The 18,155-nt window shown below is 41.3% G+C and overlaps 2 protein-coding genes across 2 annotated transcripts; one reads left to right on the forward strand and one right to left on the reverse strand.

The window, feature by feature from the left end:
- Nucleotides 1–1,232: 1,232 nt before the first annotated feature.
- On the reverse strand, nt 1,233–5,774 carry zgpat (zinc finger, CCCH-type with G patch domain). The gene is made up of 7 exons (XM_079557607.1): nt 5,585–5,774; nt 4,892–5,495; nt 4,420–4,553; nt 3,993–4,148; nt 3,789–3,911; nt 2,131–2,536; nt 1,233–1,592 (listed from the first exon to the last, which is right to left on the reverse strand). Exons 2-7 carry the CDS (start codon nt 5,449–5,451, stop codon nt 1,454–1,456), a joined length of 1,518 nt encoding a protein of 505 aa, XP_079413733.1. The 5' UTR covers nt 5,452–5,495; nt 5,585–5,774; the 3' UTR covers nt 1,233–1,453.
- A 335-nt stretch (nt 5,775–6,109) lies between these two features.
- Nucleotides 6,110–17,750, forward strand: tti1 (TELO2 interacting protein 1). The gene is made up of 14 exons (XM_079559135.1): nt 6,110–6,247; nt 6,665–7,411; nt 7,630–7,967; nt 8,468–8,747; nt 8,938–9,100; nt 9,205–9,503; nt 10,297–10,698; nt 11,322–11,481; nt 11,646–11,819; nt 11,900–12,051; nt 12,205–12,345; nt 12,609–12,813; nt 16,769–16,856; nt 17,349–17,750. Exons 2-14 carry the CDS (start codon nt 6,689–6,691, stop codon nt 17,560–17,562), a joined length of 3,339 nt encoding a protein of 1,112 aa, XP_079415261.1. The 5' UTR covers nt 6,110–6,247; nt 6,665–6,688; the 3' UTR covers nt 17,563–17,750.
- Nucleotides 17,751–18,155: the final 405 nt, after the last annotated feature.

Here is an 18,155-nt window from a genome sequence, read left to right on the forward strand (position 1 = left end):
CAGTTTTTTCCACATCCCACTACAACTGGCCACTTTACTGAGACTGCAGAGGGCAAAGTGGGTACAGTGCTTTAGGGACACAACAGTGTGTGCCACATAGCAGGATGTGAAAGGGTGACCCTCCAGTTCCTTAGCAAAGGCTTAAAGGCAATGCAGCATGCACTCTTTGTGGTTTATATAAAGCATCACAACTACAACTCAACCTGGGTTGCCTTAAGCTGCAGGGACACAAGCACCACAGCAAACCATAACTCAAGTTCAAGAATCTCCAGAATTCGGTGACTGACCTTTAAGACAGGAGGCTGTCAGCAGCGCTAATCGAGGACAGGTGCTGGGATGTTAGCAGAGACAGTTCTTTAGCTTTATCACAAACTCGATTTAGTAATATAAGTTGAGACCATTTACCATTCCTAACAAAAGATTCTGGGAACAAAAACAATCGTTATTGTTATCTAGTAAACATATCTACACAAAGTCAGTAATGAAATATTTACAAAAATCCAACACACCCTACTTTTAATCACAGACAAAAGTTATTGTTACGTGTACTTAGTCATTTAACCCTTCAACCCACACCATAACCGAGCGCATTTTCTCCAATTTTACCCAAATCTAAAGCTTCTCAACTGGAGCTTACAACCTGTAGGCCAGAGTAGCACCTCAGTTGAAAGCTAAGAACGCCTCAGTTGAAAGCTAAGACCGACAAAACTGAGCTTCTTCCTTTGATAGTCATCAGGTTTGTGTTGCTTTTGGTCACATTTTTGAAAATAAATGTGTCCAAAAATGTGGGGAAAAAAAGCAATGAAAACGTGACAAAAATTACTAAAACGTGAAGAAGGAAGACGCTTAGATGAGTTTTGTAGGTCTTAGCTTTCAAATGAGGCGTTACACTGGCCGATAGGCTGTAAGCTTCAGTGGAGAACATTTGGGCAAGCTCTTAACCCCCGCGCATAAACTCCGGTTCGGCTTTACCCAAATCTTAGACAGTCACAGACTATAGGCCAGAGTAGCGCCTCATTTGAAAGCTAAGACCTACAAAGCTAATCTAAACGGATCTTGTTGCCACTTTTTTGTTACCACTGCTTTTTGTCACTTTTTCATCACATTTTTGTTGCCGTTTTCATAATAAACCTCTGTCTATGATTAAAAAACTCCTGTACGACTGAGGGCTGACTTACAAAATGACCCTGAACATGTTTGTTGAACTACATTTAAAAAGAGACCAGGAGAGTATAATGTTTGTGAATTATTTAGTAAAAAAGCCAAACACACAAGTACATTTTGTTTTGTTAACTCTAGGCTTTAAAATAAAACCTTTGATTGAAAGTCCATGAAAAATATATAAAGAAGAGTCTTTAAACCTCCAGCCTAAATCCATAATACAATATAAACAAAAGTTAAAAGTTTGGCTGAGGCACATGAGCAGTGTTCATTAGATGCCTGAACCAATGGCTCAGAACTCAGTCATTTTCTTGTGCGTGTCTGCCTTCCTGTGGTCCCTCTGGATGGACTGCTCCTGGGCTTTCTGTTGGGCCAAGAGTCGACGGGCTGCTGTCAGTTTCTCCTCCAGCTGCTTCACTCTGGAAGCATCTCTGAAAACGCAACAAGAAAGCGCTCAGACGTCAAGAGTGAACAGAGGAGGCAGGCTTGATATGAGAGTGGGCATCTGGACTCGTCACTTTATTTACATTTCCACACTACTCCCACAGAACAGTCGCTACTTGTAAATTCAAATTAAAAATCAGTTGATGGGGGATACTTGTGGGCACAAACTGAAAGTGACAGTCAAGTGAGCACTGAGCAGCGATAATGTTATTCAGCGTGATGCTGCAAGCTGCAAAGGGAACACAGCGAGGCAGATTTCCTTCAAGAATTTGAGTAATAAATAAATAAAGATAAATTTAGATGACCTAGCTTTCATATGGTGTGGTATGTTAGGCAGGTGTCTGGTACAAACAGCATTTTTACTAGCACTTTCTATTTAAAGGGCTTACAGTTACCTTTAATGTTGTTGTGGCATTTTACAGCAAGAGAACATAACACATACGCTGCAGTTTGTTAACTATCCTTTCTTCAGACTCATTAAAAGGGGCACCTTTATAAATGAAAGGGTTAGAGACCGGTACTGACCTTCCCGTTTGCCTGCCCAGGGTCTCACTAAGTTTCAGGATCTCTCTCTCAGTCTGAGCTACTCTCTCTGAGGCCTGAAACAGTCGCACATTCAGGCTCCTCTTGGTGTTGCTGTTGCCCCTGTAGGCCTCCACTCCGCTCAGGCTCGAGGTCTCTGCACCTCCAGGAATTGGGCCCTTCTTCCCTCCCAGCTTGTGGTTAAGGAAATCAAAAACAGTCTTGCGCCCCTCAGTGTTGACTCTGGGTTTCCGGCGTTTCTTGGGCCGCCCCTTCAGCGTGCCGTCTTTGCCTGCTCTGCTCTGGCCTCGTCTCGGGATCAGCTCCGCGCACATGTCCAGAGACTTGCCTTTAGGCAGAACCATGGCCATGACAGGCTCCACTCTCCCCTCTTGTGTCTTACCCAAACCTGTGTGCAAAACAATCTCTCTGTGAATATGAATACGCATTGCATTTATTTTGTCACGTTTTCCTAGAATTATTGGTATATTGAGTACTATAAACAAAACTTTTAGTATTATACAAAAAAACTGTGATTTGCTTTTAGTAGTGTGTAGAAAAAAAGGGGAAAAAAAGCTTTTGGGTACCTTCACTCAGGTAAGCATCAACTAATCATTAATCGACTGTAATGATAGTGTTAATCTCCCTTAATAACTATAGTCAGTATGTTCCAAATTATTATGCAAACTATATTTTTCTCAGATTCAGTCAGCATCATTTTCAAGTCTTTAACTGTTAGAGGATGACACGGTGCATTGTCATACATGAAGATGATTTTGTTAGGGAAAGCACGGTTCTTCTTTTTGTACCATGGAAGAAAGTGGTCAGTCAGTAACTCTTCATACTTGTCAGAGGTCATTTTCACACTTTCATGGAGTCTAAAGGGGCCGACCAGCTCGCTCCCCATGATTCCAGGACAAAACATGACTCCACTCCCTCCTTGCTGACATCACAGCCTTGTTGGGACATGGTGGCCATTCACCAACATACACTACTCCATCCATCTGACCATCCAGGGTTACACGGCACTCATCAGTGAACAAGACTGTTTGAAAATGAGTCTTCATGTATTTTTGAGTCCCCTGCAGCTGTTTCTGTCCATGAGCATTCCCAACTACAACTACAAGCCTCTGGAGGGTCCTACACCTTGATGTTGAGGACACTCCAGAGGCACCAGCAGTTTCAAATACTTGTTTCCACCTTTGTAGCAGCTGTTCTCTAAATCTGATGTATTTGTCTGGCAGAAACCGTCCTCATTGTGCCTTCATCTGTACAAACCCATGTGTGCTGTGACTCAGCCACAAATCTCTTAACAGTACGATGATTACGCTTAATCTTGTTTGAAATATCGCAGGTTTTCATACCTAGACCAAGGCATTCAACTATTTCATGCTTTTCATCAGTAGAGAGACCCTTTTTCTTTCCTTTTTCAGTAGTTTTTCCCTTAACTGGGCTTACTTGACAAACACAGGCGTCTGAGATTGATTTCAGTGTTTCAAAGAGCCCCGAGACACAATACCATCCATGATTTTAATTGAAAAGCTTTTTTTTCTACCATTATGACACTGAAATACAATTAGCATAATCATTTAGAACATAATTTTTGGCCTTGGAGACAACCAGACACAAACCTTGCACAAAAACATGTAAAAACAAATTACCTTTTCCATATTCATATCCCATTTTGAGCATGAGCTTGGAGCCAATGCCTCTGGTGTGTGCCTCCCAGCCACCAAACTCAGCACTGCTTTGTGACGCTGTGGAGTCTGCAGCAGAATCCAAAACTGGAAAAGTGGCACCCAATTAAAATTGTGTTAAAAGTGTTTGATATTCAAATGAACAAATTCATATAATACGAGGCAAACCTTTTGCATAAGCTGCATCATCTTCATCGTCATCCTCGGAGTCTGATGTCACAGGATCATCCTCTCTCATTGGAGGGATAATGCCGTCTGCTTCAACCACAGCGTCCTTCAGAAGCAGTGAGTCAAACTTCACAGTGTAGAAGCTTTCATCGATATCTACAAGGATAAAAACAGGATAAGAGAAGGTGATGCTGGACCACTGAAATCCTTTATATCCATAATGTAAGCCGGGATGCTGATTTAAAATGGAGAAATCAAGTGGCTACAACATTAGACACTGCTGTAATGCTGTCAACATTAAAAAAAATACTATTTACTGCTGACTTCATAACGTAGCATGCATCGGCCTAGTATGAAATGGGTAAAATATGTACTTTCTAAATACCTTTTATGAACACATGGAATAATTGCTAACTTTACTTTGTACCTGTGATTTTGGCCGGATACCAAATGCCATCTTCTTGTCGAGCTAAACAAGATGAACCTTCTTCAAGTTTACTGAGGTCACTCTCCACAAAGTCTCTCAGCTCTGACAACGGCACGACCTCTCCATGAGAAAACCTGAAATAAATATATATATTTTTTAATTACAGCAAATAAATTAATCAGAAAACAAGACTACTTTAACAACAACCAAAACATTGTTTGTGTGTGTCAGAAACAGCTCATTACAAAGCAAAGGCAACAACGACACCTAGTGGACAAACTTGATCTATACAAATACAAAAAAGAAATACAGTGTGCTCCACAGCATTTCAAATGAATTTCATCAAAACACTTCATTTGCAAATGGGGTAAATTACCACTAATAATGTCACAAAAGCAAATCATACTGTTTTGTGCATTTTTCTGTACAAAACATCTCCAACCAATCATATCTGCCATTGCAGAGAACTTACTTGCAATTGTCTAGGAAGAGGCACCTGTCCTCCAGATGATATGGACATGGTTTCATAGATTTCTGAGTGGGGTAAATGTAGAGCACTCTGACACAGGGCTCCTCTCCTTCAGGTGGCTCTGCTCCTACCACCATGGCATTGTGGTACTCCAGAGTGCCCCAGGTAGTCCTGTATGGGGCTCGAACTTTTGTACCACTCAAATCTTCTTCCTCTTCATCTTCTTCATCTCCATCCTCATTATTTTCTTTAATATTGCTACTACTTGAGCCCTCCCCTAGTTCTGAATAGAAAGCATCAAACTCAGCATCATTAGATGTGCTTAGCTCAGCTTGTGATTGTATCTGTGAGGTGGTAGTGTCCTCCAAACTGGCCAACAGCCGGCTCTTTTTAACCGATATAAGGCTTGATTCTGTGAGCTCTACGAGTTGACTCAAGTCTTCTTTTAGTTTGAGCAGATCCGATTCCTGAGAAGGGTCCAGGCCAGCCTGCAGTGCCACTTCTACCTGCTGCAGCTGGGCAGTGTAGGTGGCAATAGCAGCCTCCAGGGACTCTTCATCCATGCTGCTGAGCAGGGGGCTAACTACAGCATCAAGACATTAGACACCTTTAGGGGAAAAAAAGGAAACATAGGTAATACACATCTTGCTGTATGCACTGCTGTATGTACCGTCTTGCAGATAAAATGAGTTTTACCGGTAGCAGTGTGTCTTGCTAAACGAGCTAGCTCTTAGCCATTGTTGCTAAATGTATATGTTTTAAGTTAATGAAGCCAAATATACTACTTTATCAAATATGGAATCGCATCACGAGTCGCCAGCCGCCATGGAAAGATCATTAAAATCAACTTGCTTCATGCCTAAATCAAACAACTGAACTCGAGCACATTAACCGGCTGAGAGGCGTCAAGAAACCGCAGCTGCAGCTTTACACGAGCACAACTTCCGCTTTGAGCCAAGTGTTCATTTCAGAGTAAACATAGATCTCAATCTAAAGGGTTGAAGTCAGAAAATTGAAAATGCGATATGCAAACACACAGATTGAAAAAAAAAAAAAATAGAGATGCAAATCACTGAGTAAATATGTATCAAAGTGTTGCAAAACTCATGATCCTGTGAAATTTAGACAAAAAAAATACCGGATATGCAGTTGTTATTTTATCAACTTTCTTGCTCGTGGTTATGACAAACACATGCGCCCTTGTCGCACAATCATGACGTTAGTTTTAGCTACAATCTAGACACTTTTACATTTTTAGTGAAATGTTTGTGTTTATTCCACTTACTGTAAAAATGTTATGTTCCCCGTGAACTTTTATATTCTCTGCGGTTCCAATGAATTCTGTATAACGTGGAAAAAGTAAGGGTTTTGTCTTCGTTTACGATTAGATTACATGTAGATATGCAAGCATCTATCTTGTTTTACAATGGTTTAGTATCATGTCAGGCACTGTATGTCCTTAGTGTGAAATTCTTTTAGTGCGACCTTTTATCCACTATTCAGTGTTTTATATCTCACTTAAGATCAAATAAAATCTTCATTCTCGCTCTAACTAATGGATGAGTGAAAGTTTGAGATAGTGGCTTTCTAGTATTTGTAGTTCAAAGCCAAAACACATGATAAACCAGTTGTAACCAAGTAATATGGCTAGTGAATTACTGTTACTTACTTGTGACTTTATCTTTAACTATAATGTATGAAAAAAGAAGAGATGCAAATGTAGAATGAGTTATTGGACTAACTTGCAGTTGACTGTGGTCTTTGTTGTCTCTCTAGAAGTAACCCCAAGGCTTGGCAACAATGCCTCCAGCCATGTCTCAAATCAGTGACCCAAAGATTGCCTTCGCCTACCTGCGTCCAGCCTGTGTGCTACTTACCAAAGAACCGTCTTTATCCAACGTGGAGACCTTAAGTGCCCAGTTAAAAGAAGTCAATGATGTTTCTTTGCAACAGCTTCAAGACTATGTACTTTTTCCATTGCGCTTTGTCCTAAAAGTCCCTGGACCTAAGAGGGACAATGTGGTGCAAGCTGTGGCTAATGCTATTGGCTTTGTTTTGGAAAATACCTGTGTGCAAAGCTGGGATACTGTGCGTGATTTATTTTCTGAACTTTGCCTATGTCTGTGCTCTCCCACGGATCCTGGAAAACCTGCAGATACATCAGAAGAGCTCAAATTGGCAGTACTTAAATGTTTAGATGCCTTGATACACGCAGCGTATGGGGACATTTTGTTCAAACTCTATGAACCAGTAATGCTGCCGGGACTTGGAGCTGCCGTGTCGTTACTACTAACTTTAGCAGAGAAGGAGAAAAGCCGGGATGTTCAGGGTTCTGCTTTAAAGTGCCTTTTGGTCTTGATACAGCAGTGCGATTGCAGTCAGGATCATGTTGACTGTACAGCGCACAGACAGACTATTGGGAGAACTGTTGCTTCATTCTTACCTGGCATCACCACTGGTGTAGCCAGGATCATCACTGGGGACATGAGGCAAGGACATGGAATTATTGTCAGAGCCATGAAGGTATGAGATTTGCTTATGTGGAAGATTCATTGATTCATTGTTTTAAATCATTGTGTTATGTTTGTGGGTTTTTTATTTAAATATTGTATATACACCAAAAAGTGTTTGATACCATTTAATTTCTTTATTTAGGGAATTTTGTTGTAATTTTAGGACTGAATTACATCTGAGTTCAGGTATCTCTAAACATAAAATATAAAGTCTGTAAACCCCTTCAGGTGTGGTCATGTGCAGTTAGCCTGGTGATGGAAGACTGCCAGCTCCAGTCCGCTGCCCCTGTGGAGATCCCAGGCCCAGAGCTGGGCCGGATCACTCAGCTGCTGGTGCATAGGACAGAGGAGTGGGTGAAGAGCACTGCGACTCGACTGTGTGTGCTACTGAAGAAGATCATCCCCTGCACCTCAGCCCACCAGCACTGGAGAGTCCGACTGGCCCAGGTGGAGCTGGCGGACCTTCTGTTGGAGAGATGTGGTCAGTCTCTGGCAGATTGTGTGGGACCTCTGTTGGAAGCACTGGTTGGAGCCGTCAGTGACAATGAGCCCAGGGTTAGAGACAGGTGGGTCTGCGTTATTGGGTATTAGCTACCCTTTTGTTGTTATTCACAATGAGCTCTGTTACAAAGATGAAACCAAATTATTGTTTGATAATACATGAAAAGGGCAGAATATCGCTTATTCACATAAAAAGGCTTTTAGAATATATATATTTTTTTTATCATTGGCCCTACTTGGTTAACTAATAGTCAAAACAATAATAACTGGGAGGCTGTCAGTTTGATCCCAGTTCCAGTGCACACTGTTGTGTATTTGCGCAACCTTAGCCATGAATGTATGTGGCCCGTAAGTGAAATTCCATGAGGTAAAATATCTAACGATCTTTTTGTTAAAGGGACTATACCCGCGCTGACACTCTAAAAGTTGTCAATTAGTGCCGTCATGCACGCGCTTAATATAGAATCTGCAGTTACGCTTAAGACCTGAGGTGGCAGTAGTGAGTATAAAAATGACCAACTTGCGTCTAGTCCCTTTAAACCTTCAGTGGTTGTTTCTTGTCTAGATGTGAGCTGGTACTTCGAGAGGTCTCCCAGAGGAACCAGCAGATCAGCGGTGGAGATGACCACAGTAGAAGCATCTCAAAGACCTTCACAGATGTCCTTTCTGAGAACCTCCACTCTCTGTGCACCTCCCTGCCCCGCCTCATGAGGACCTCGGATGACCAGAAGAAACTTTTTGTCCTCAATGTGTTTCTGGGATATGTCAAACTGCTGGGCCCTTTGGTGTCGGTGGTCCTCACCTCCGCTGCACATCTGGAAAGGGTCTCTAAGGCCTTAATGCAGGTAATAAAAGAGTATTATTATGGACCACTTGCATTAATATGTTAAAAAGTGCTTTACCATATTTTGGGCCCTGAACATGTTAACATTCCATCCTTTTGGTTACAAATGATTGCTCCTCACTTTGTGGTGTTATAGTTTTTATGGTTGAAGAGTAAAGCTGAACTCCTTTTTCTTATGACTGATTTGACAGGTGCTAGAGCTGGATGTGATGGATGTTCGGATTGTGGAGGAGCGAAGCCACTCTGACACTAACATTGAGTCCAAATCGAATGTTCATACGCAGAGAAAACATTTTATGTTCTTTACAGATGACAGAATTTTCTCTGTGCTCATGGAGATCTGCCGCATGCTAGGTAATGCTAGGGTGTATATTTAGTTTTTTTTTTTTGTTTCATTCAAAATAGTGGTATATAATTGCTTACATATGCAATACTCATTGTGTTCTTTTCGTTTATAGGTTACTACGGAAACATCTACCTTCTGACCGATCACTTCCTAGACCTGTACCAACAGTCGTCTGCATACAGAAAACAGGCTGCAATGGTTCTCAATGAGACAGTCAGGGGTGCCGCTGGTATTGCCGTAGTAACGGGAGGACAGGGGCCGGAGGGTGGTGATGGACGACCCTCCAGACAGTCCACTGAGGAGGACCTAAGGGCTGCAGTGGAGTCCATTTTAGAGGAGTACATCAGTGTGAACAACTGGCACCTCATGACAGTCAGTGAAGAGACGGACAGAGACAGACAAGACCAGAAGGTGAGTTACTGCTGCTGTGTTCACTTTCTACATCATATGAATATCCTCAGAATCTAATACAGCACTATTTTCGTAGATTTCAAGACACTTTTTTCACTTCTGTATGAGTCAAAGTTCGTATTAATTAAAACTGTCATAATGCCTAACTCCTGACTGTATGTATCAGGGAAAAAGTAGGGAGCGTTTATTTCAAATGCACCTACATTAAATCTCTTCCCTTCGCACAGAGCCTGGTGTAAAATGCACTCTTTGAGAGCAGGGCTAGTGGAAGATTCCATGCTTTCGCTGTGAGCTGTCAGGACTGAATTATTAAGTAGACAGGAGGAGAAAGAATCTCTCTGGGCCTCCAGCTACAGGGCCTGAACAGCAGCAGTGGTGTTTAGAGATAAACTTTCTGAGTGGTGAAATATGTGCTCCTCATAAATGCACCCGTATCAAATCCTTGCTGACCCCGAATCTCAATACTCTGGAGGAAAATGAGTTGAAAAGGGCATTATTTATGAGGATCAACATGCATGAGATGAAGATGTATATCTATATTATAAAGTATATAATGTACATTCTTTTTCAAATACTACAGGTAACCCAACTTTAAAAAAGAAAAAAAAATAGAAAGACATTTTGAAGCAACAAAACCTTTTACCTAAAAAGATTAAAACATATAAAATAAACACATTAATTTCATTTTCTTTTCTTCATGGGTTGCACGTAATGGTGTTCACAAATATGTTTTTACACTGTTCCATTTTTCACATAATTTGCTTTTTAATTCTATTGCTGTTTGCTGCTGCAGCTGCTCAGCCCATCCAGACTTCTGTCCATCTCCAACACTGGGACCAGAACTTTGTCTTCAGACCCTCTCCAGCTGGTACCATTTGGAGCTGCTGCCTCCACCTCGAGCCTTCATCACCTCAACAGTAACATCTGGCAGCTGGTCGTCCAGCTTGAGGGCATTTCCTATTTTGCTCAAGCTCTTGGGCGGGGCTTCTGTCCATTACTGATGACCTCACTGTACCCGGTTTTGGAGAAGGCCGGAGAGGAGAGCCTGCTGGTGAGCCAGGCGGCGCTAGGCTGTATGTGGGGAATGTGTCAGGCGTGTGGATACCTCTCTCTGAAGGATCTGATCAACGAGAACTCTGACTACCTGCTCAATGACATCTCCCTCAACCTGCAGAGGCTCAGTCAACACCCGCAGGTATGAACAGCAACCCTATAAAAACCTTACTGCAATTTTGATGACAAGAATAGCCATGTGATCACAACATGATGGGCCCCTTGCAAAAAATATCATATTAGAGCTGGGAAATTTTGCTCTATTCAAAAGACTTCTTCAACATTTTATACAAGTATTAAAAAATAACAAAGGTCATGAGCAAATTGTGGATTCAAAGTACCGTATTGTCCGAACTATAAGTCACACCAACCTTGGCAACTACCTGGGCATAGAGGCGTAACTGCACCATTGACAAGCCTCTCCCGGCAGCACGTTGTTCAAGCACCCATTTGCGAACTCGTTCCTCTCACTTTACGTTTTTTACATTTTCAGTGTTACTGTAAGTAAGTAAATAAGTGCTTTATTTATTATTAGGAGTAGCAGTTGCTGGTGCACAAGCCTAGAGTACCCTCTAGGAACCCCCCAGCCAAACTATGAAAAAAAGTGCGACTTATAGTCCAGAAAATACGGTAATGCATTTCAGCCCAAAGTTCTTTTCACACTCAAATTTCTCCTTTTACACATTTGAGGACCATTACTTTCATTTCAAATGTTTATTCACATACCAATATTAATGACTCACCATTTTCCACGGGTTTCGCCAGGCTCCTCGGGTGCTGACGGTGATGTTTACTCACTCAGACTGCTCTCTGCTGCCTCTGGTGGGGGACATTGTGAAGGACGTTCTAAACGCTCTTGACCTGAGCTACGACCACACCGCTGCTCTGTTTTGCTCTGTGCTACACGCGCTGATGAAGGCCCTGGGTAAGGCGACAAACAAACCAATAAATAAATAAACTTGATTTTCTTTCATTGCTTTAATATTAGAAACCCGCATGATAATAACCCAATCAGAAACTTCCCTGTTGCAATATTTATTCTATGCTACTTCTTTGTAACTTAATGAAACAACTTATTTTGGCTCACAGCGAGGTGGTTTTCGCCCGGTCACTGCACTACCAGAGAGCCAAGTAAATCCAGCCACAGAACCGTAAACCGAGAAGCGTTTGACATCGGCCAATTTCTGCTGGATTACAGCAAACAGAAGGAGCTGGCAGAGGGCATCGGCATAGAGGAAGACATGGAGAATTCTGCAGATAATGGTGCCCTAAAAGGGCTGTTGAATGCCAAAATGAACTGATGGGGAACTTATAATGATTGCAAGTGCTTGCTTTCTTCGCAGATGTCCCACCTGTCTCTGAAACTCAGGGTGATGATGATATCGGTGGACCTGATGTGACAAAAGAACTACCCAATTATCTCCAAATCACTAAAGATGTTATGGAGCGCTGCATTCACCTGCTGTCTGACCCAAGCCTCAGAATACGTCTGAAGGTGCTGGATCGTTTAGTTGAAGCTAGACGTAATCAATCAAAAATCTTAGCATTGCTGCCCACCAAAAAGTTTACTCTATCAATTATTCTTGGGGAAAAGCGTCAAGGTAATAATTTCGTACTTAATGGCCGTGTTGCTGTGTTTTGTTTTCAGGTGCTGGACGTGTTAGAGTTGTGCATTTCTCTTCTAAGTGAATTGGAGAATGAGCTGCTGCCTATGGTCCATCGCGCTTGGCCTGCTCTCCTACAGAGACTGACCACAGATGACCCTCTGGCTGTGCTCAGGGCCTTTAGGGTAAACCTCTTTTCAGCAGTAACTTGTGCAACAACTGCCATTCTCCAACTTTCGTTGTTAAATTATTTGTAGAACAGCAGTATACGCTCGCCTCTGCACCTAAGCACAGGTAACTCTTTGTCAAAGATGTGCATGTTATTGCTTGATTCTTTTTGGGGGTGTTTTTGCATCCATGGAGTAGTGTTTTTTAATCATAATTTCACCCTTTTCATTTACTTGATGCTGTGTTAGGTAAATGGGTCTTGTTCATACTTTCATACCAGGTGCTGTGTACTCTGGGAGAGACCTCTGGGGATTTCCTGAGGCGGAGAGTGTCCAAAGAAGTTCTTCCAAAGCTGAGCTCGTCTCTACTCCGCCAGGCCCCGGTCAGTGCCAGGGCTGGACCGGTCTATTCCCACAGTCTGGCCTTCAAACTGCAGCTGGCCGTTCTAGAAGGATTAGGTTCTCTGTGTCAAAGACTGGACTTGGGTAAGACACAGACCACTCCGTACAACCTTTGCACTGACAAACAAATCCAGTTTAGTGTCATTTTGATCTCAAAGCTGAAGTGAAATGTGTTTAAATGAAGTTGCTATTATGTAAGAATAAATACTGGCCTGTGGATTCTCTTGGACATAAGAAAATGATTACTGAAATATACAGTAGTTTGTCCATGGTAATTATTTTTTAAATAATCTTAAGTTGTTCTGATGAAAGTATTGCCTTGAAAAAGGAAATTATATTTTATGGCTCCATTTCCAAATGTCAAATTGTCTGTGTGTTAGCGTGTGTAAATTATACCACAAGATGGCAGACTTGTGTAACTTACAGCCTTCCACATTTTGTATATTATTTTCTTTTTTTTTACCACAGCACATAAGTAAAGCGGAGTTATTTAGGATCTTTTTAATTTTTATCCTCAGGGAACTGCGAAAAGTGCCCCAGGGCACCACCATCGAGTGAATGAATAATGCACAAAATTGTAAGGCATCTGGAAAAACAGTAATGCGTTATTATTTTTGGAGACGTTGATGTTTCTTTCAGCACGTCCTACTGCGTGCGTCAGATTCTCTGTGTAGCTGTAGCTGCAAATAGTTTCATGATTTCAGAAGAGGCAGCTGTGAACATTTTGACATAAGAAATTATACACAACAACAAGTGTCTATATTGTTTTATTTTAAATGTGTCGCTTACAAACTGCTTAAGATTTTGTCCACAGAAAAAATGTCCGCATACATTTTAATGTTTCATATTTAGGTTTATGTTTATTCCTCAGTAGAACCATTCTCTCCCTAGCCCATTCATATTTGTTCTAAATATTAAAAAGCCATTACACTCTCGCTGTGGGTAAATTGCTGTTGACCAAACGGCTTGAAATCGTCTGGTTGCTCATCGTGATCATTGCATTTCCTCAATGAACCATTTTTATTTGGTTTCACACAGTGAAGGAAAAAATCTGCAATTTCCCTTTTCTACAGTAAACCATTAGTGAGGCAATGACACATTCAGGCCCCACTCTATTCTCACTTCGACATTATTTTAGTCTTTCACACAAAACCAGTATGAATGCAATCATGATGCCTATATTAAGTTCTAAGTATATTTTATGTTGAATGTACAAATGAATTTTACACTTTTTGAAATAGACCCATTACTGATTACATCCCACTGTGTTTTGCCCTGCCTCTCACTGAAGGAGAAGGGAAGGGAATTTTATTTGTATAGCACATTTCACCCAAAGTGCTCCTCATTCACTCCTTAGCCGGTGGCCGTTAGCTACATATGTAATCACAGTCTCCCCTGGGGTAGACTGACAGAAGTGTGGCTGAACACATCTGTGCCAAGTACCAACCCTCCAACCTCTCACCCACACAGGCTTCCTGGTACTCCATGGCGGTCTCCAATCTTGGTAGTAACCAGGCCCTACCCTCCTTAGCTTCCAAGATCTGAAGGGCATTCACTAGGCTTGATGAAGTATTGAAACTAAGTACATTATTTTAAAATTTGTGGAAAACTACATTTTTTTAAGTTAAATTAGGGATGGGCAATAAATCAAATTAATTAAATTAATTCATGCTTTTAAAAACAGGCAATTTGGAAAATGGCTAAATCGTAAAATGGAGTCCACCGCTCCTTGTCCCCCCACGTGCGGCTAATCTAGCAGCGTTTTAGATGCTCCATAGCGAAATGACACCATCGGAGAAGCCAGTGGCTTTCTGACGATCTCTGCTGCTTCACAAAGGCCGCGTGTTGTGTTTTAACAGTACGCGGTGGAGTTTTCTTCCGCTAAAACAGAGTTTCCCACTTTTCTGCGGTCTGCTCCTGTGCCTTTCTCTCACTCTGCTGAGTCTGAGCGGACCATTTAACTCCGCCCCTTTCCCTTGAGCCTCCATGAAGACGGTTGTCAATCACAGCAGAGGCATGAAGACGATAAAACTAAAACACTTTTGAAAATTCCATTGCTTATTAAGAGGTTTTGCTTTTGAGAGCAGACAAGGAATATCTAAGACAGAAATAAACATTAAAATAAACATTTAAATAAAGGGTTATGTTATCTTAATTGGCCTAATTGTAGGCTTCATTATAAAATATTAATTAAGGACTCTGAGCATTTTTTTTGAAAGGTCAGGAGACTTTTTAAAGTTTATTTCAAATAAAATTGATTAAAATCGTATTCATCCAAACTGAGTTAAAAAAAAAATGTAGATTTTATTTTTTGGCCATATCGCCCAGCCCTAACCTAAATATTGCTTTTTTTAACCACAATTTTGAAATAGCTATCAGAGTATACTTTCATACCACAGATTCACTCTCCAGACTCCCCCATACTCTACCCCGACTTTCATCTTCTCTCCCTCCATCCCGCCGGACTTTTTACCATAACCCCTAAGCTCCAAACTGTGCCGACTTTCAAGCCTCATTTCAGAAACTCATCTTTTTCTCTCTTCTTTTCCTATAGCTCTATTTGCCAATTCAAGCCACAAGTCATACGAGTTCACTGTGTATGGAGAATAAAAACCATGGCACACGATTATTTAGCCACTTCTTTCATTCGTTTCTACTCCTGTTTTTATAGTCTTATAGTCTTCTGTGGAAATCGAGATGCAGGGGAGAAAAATGCTCGGGGAAAAGACCAGGTGCGGTTACACTTTGTGGCCAGCGAATAAGAAATAACATTGCCAATTTGGAGGTAAATGATTTGCTTCAGTTGCTCTGTATTGCCTCGGTTCTCTTTGGGGGAATTGGAGGCCTAGTAATTGGCGGGCTGCGGTCCTCCCAGAGGTAAAAGATAGAGCCAAATCGGTATTCACGCAAGGAGAGGATTCTGCCGTGTTTCTGGGATGCTCTCTCGGCCCTTCTCAGACCGCTGTGGCGAGTCGCTAAAGCAAAAATTGTACCGTTTAAGTGATCTAAAGCAATCCCGTCTAAGTGGCTACAATTCATACCAATTTGGTGTGAAGGGAAAGGTTTAGATGAAAGAAGCCTTAAAGCCAGGTTATTATGCCTTTTGCAGGTATTTGGTAATGATTTAAAAACGTCTTGGTCACTATCTTGTCGCCTCTGAGCCTAAGTCTTCTCTCCTCGCTCCCCTTCACGCCAAACCCCTGTCACCGCGGATGTAGTGGCTGTCAGGACATCGGTGAAATTTTAATTCATTCAATTCATGACATTGTTCAGCATATTTTGACATTCTTCCTACTCACTCCATTAACTTAAAATCTAATAATACACATCACTAAGAAGGTTACATGCATGTTAAAGATTTTTTGATATTGAACTATTTATAAGTGTCATCAGAGCTGTAGTGTGCATGGGAGACAGTCTTCCTGCACGCTCATCTGAACCCATTAAGACTTGTAGTACGGTGAAAGTCCAGGCAGGATATATTTCCGCTTTCATCTGCTTTTCTCACACTCTTCTTTCATCTTGCTCCTCTCTCTTTCCAATTTAAGATCTGAAAATGACTCCTTTAAGCTACAGAGCTGGCTTTGAGTCTTGATTTCAGGGTTAAGCATATTATTTTCCAATGTAGTTTCTGGTCACAAATACGCTGACTATTTCTGATTGGGTCTTATAGGGTTGATGGTTGAACTCCACTCATTCTGTGCAAATCCATTCATTGTCTGTGTGACTGTGTGAGGCTGGTTTATCATATGTAACAAGTAAATTTCTCCATTGTGAGATCAATAAACGCTATCTTATCTGATCTTATCTTATCAGTTAATATTAAAATTGATTATGTAAAACAATTCTCAGTCTACCAGGTGGTTATCAAATAAAATACATAAATCATACACAAAACAACCCAATTCATGAATAATAAAATTATGTACACGAGTGTATTATGTGTATATTTTTAGTGTTACATTATCATTTTGCAGTCAAAGAGAAAGACGTGAAGTGCCAGTGTATTAATGGTTATTGTTGTTTTGTTTTCCCTCAGGTGAGGAGGATCTGGATAAAGTCTGTGAGGCCTGTTTGCCGTACCTGAGCTGCAAACAACCTGCCAGACTCCAGGAAGCTTGTCTCAGGTACGACTGCAGGACTGTTCAACCCTGTGTCAGTATCTCTGTGTATGTGCATGTACAGTAACACTGCCCTGTCCTCCACTCTGCCCCTTTAACAACACCACTTTTCTGACTGTCAAGCGATCACATAACACATTAAATCAGGACATTACAGAGTGGAGCAGGATGTGGGCGTCAGTGATGCTGACGGGTGGACAGGTCCCCAGGGTGCAGCCTGCCTCAGTATATCTACTCTGGGCTGGGGACGTTTGGTGTATGTGGGAGGGGGGGTCTTCACCTGCTGTGACTGACACATTGCATTAGAAAACCATTTTTTTATATTCTCTCAGCACTGGCTCTCAACTTAATGTAGTGCTCATGTGTCAATTTTATTTATTGTTATTGTTTCTTTTTTTCTACAGTAGTGCTTTCATTCAATTTAGTCACCAGTAAACAAAAATATCTTGTAGTTTTATTGAAGTGACTTATTTACTGTATTACTTTGTGTCCCCACAGCGTCTTTCGACATTTAATTCAGGTGGATCCAGACACATTCTGGTTTACACTGAACGAACTGCACTGTCCCTCAGACTTCGCCCCTCCTCGCCCGGACCTCCAGCCTGTGCACCTAACAGGGATGGGACGTCCCAGGGATGAGTATACGGACAATGTACTCAGACTTCTCAGAGAGGAGTTTAGTTCACAGATGACGACAAAGCCAAACTCATGAAGAAAATGGCTTGCCTGTGTAGTTGGTGGACTGGGGTACAAGCAGCAATGCAAGAGAAAAAGATGTACTTTCTCTTACACTGTATTTTCTACTGAATAATGTTTTTATGGAAACGTCATGAACCCTTCAGTCAGACTGAACTATTAGGGGTATATTGCGATACTATAATGTGACAATATGCGACACACCAAGTGAGGTGATGCATAGTGTTGTCCATATTTTCTATTTGTAAATTATACTGCATTTAACAAACTTTCTTTCTTTCATTGATCAGATGCCACAAAAATACTTTCCATTGTTTCGAATTAATAATAATTGAGAACAAAGCAAATACCATTTTTTTGTGACCAGTGATATAAATATGTTTAAATTGTGGATGTCGTCATCCATCGAACCAAATCGCAACCTGACTGCACCATTACATTCATAGTTCGTTTTCACTATATTCTCTTGACGTAGATATGAGTCAAAGCTCTTTATGTGTTGAATTTGAACTTGAAAATACACTGTACCTTTTTTGTGGTACAGTGTGGCCTCTCCAGCCCGACACCTAAAACCTTTAAGGTGAATAAGTTTAAAAGTCAGGGCTTAAT

This window comes from Gobius niger (genome assembly GCF_951799975.1).
Source record: "Gobius niger genome assembly, chromosome: 6".
Lineage (NCBI taxonomy): Eukaryota > Metazoa > Chordata > Actinopteri > Gobiiformes > Gobiidae > Gobius > Gobius niger.

Excerpts from the sequence above, each read along its gene's own strand:
- zgpat (XM_079557607.1), bottom strand. The coding sequence starts at position 5,451 with ATGGATGAAGAGTCCCTGGAGGCTGCTATTGCCACCTACACTGCCCAG. Across the intron at positions 4,149-4,419 it reads GTATCCGGCCAAAATCACAG|ATATCGATGAAAGCTTCTAC; the intron begins GTACAAAGTAAA and ends TTATCCTTGTAG. Across the intron at positions 1,593-2,130 it reads CTGGGCAGGCAAACGGGAAG|AGATGCTTCCAGAGTGAAGC; the intron begins GTCAGTACCGGT and ends TTGCGTTTTCAG.
- tti1 (XM_079559135.1), top strand. The coding sequence starts at position 6,689 with ATGCCTCCAGCCATGTCTCAAATCAGTGACCCAAAGATTGCCTTCGCC. Across the intron at positions 7,412-7,629 it reads TTATTGTCAGAGCCATGAAG|GTGTGGTCATGTGCAGTTAG; the intron begins GTATGAGATTTG and ends AAACCCCTTCAG. Across the intron at positions 9,101-9,204 it reads GGAGATCTGCCGCATGCTAG|GTTACTACGGAAACATCTAC; the intron begins GTAATGCTAGGG and ends TTTCGTTTATAG.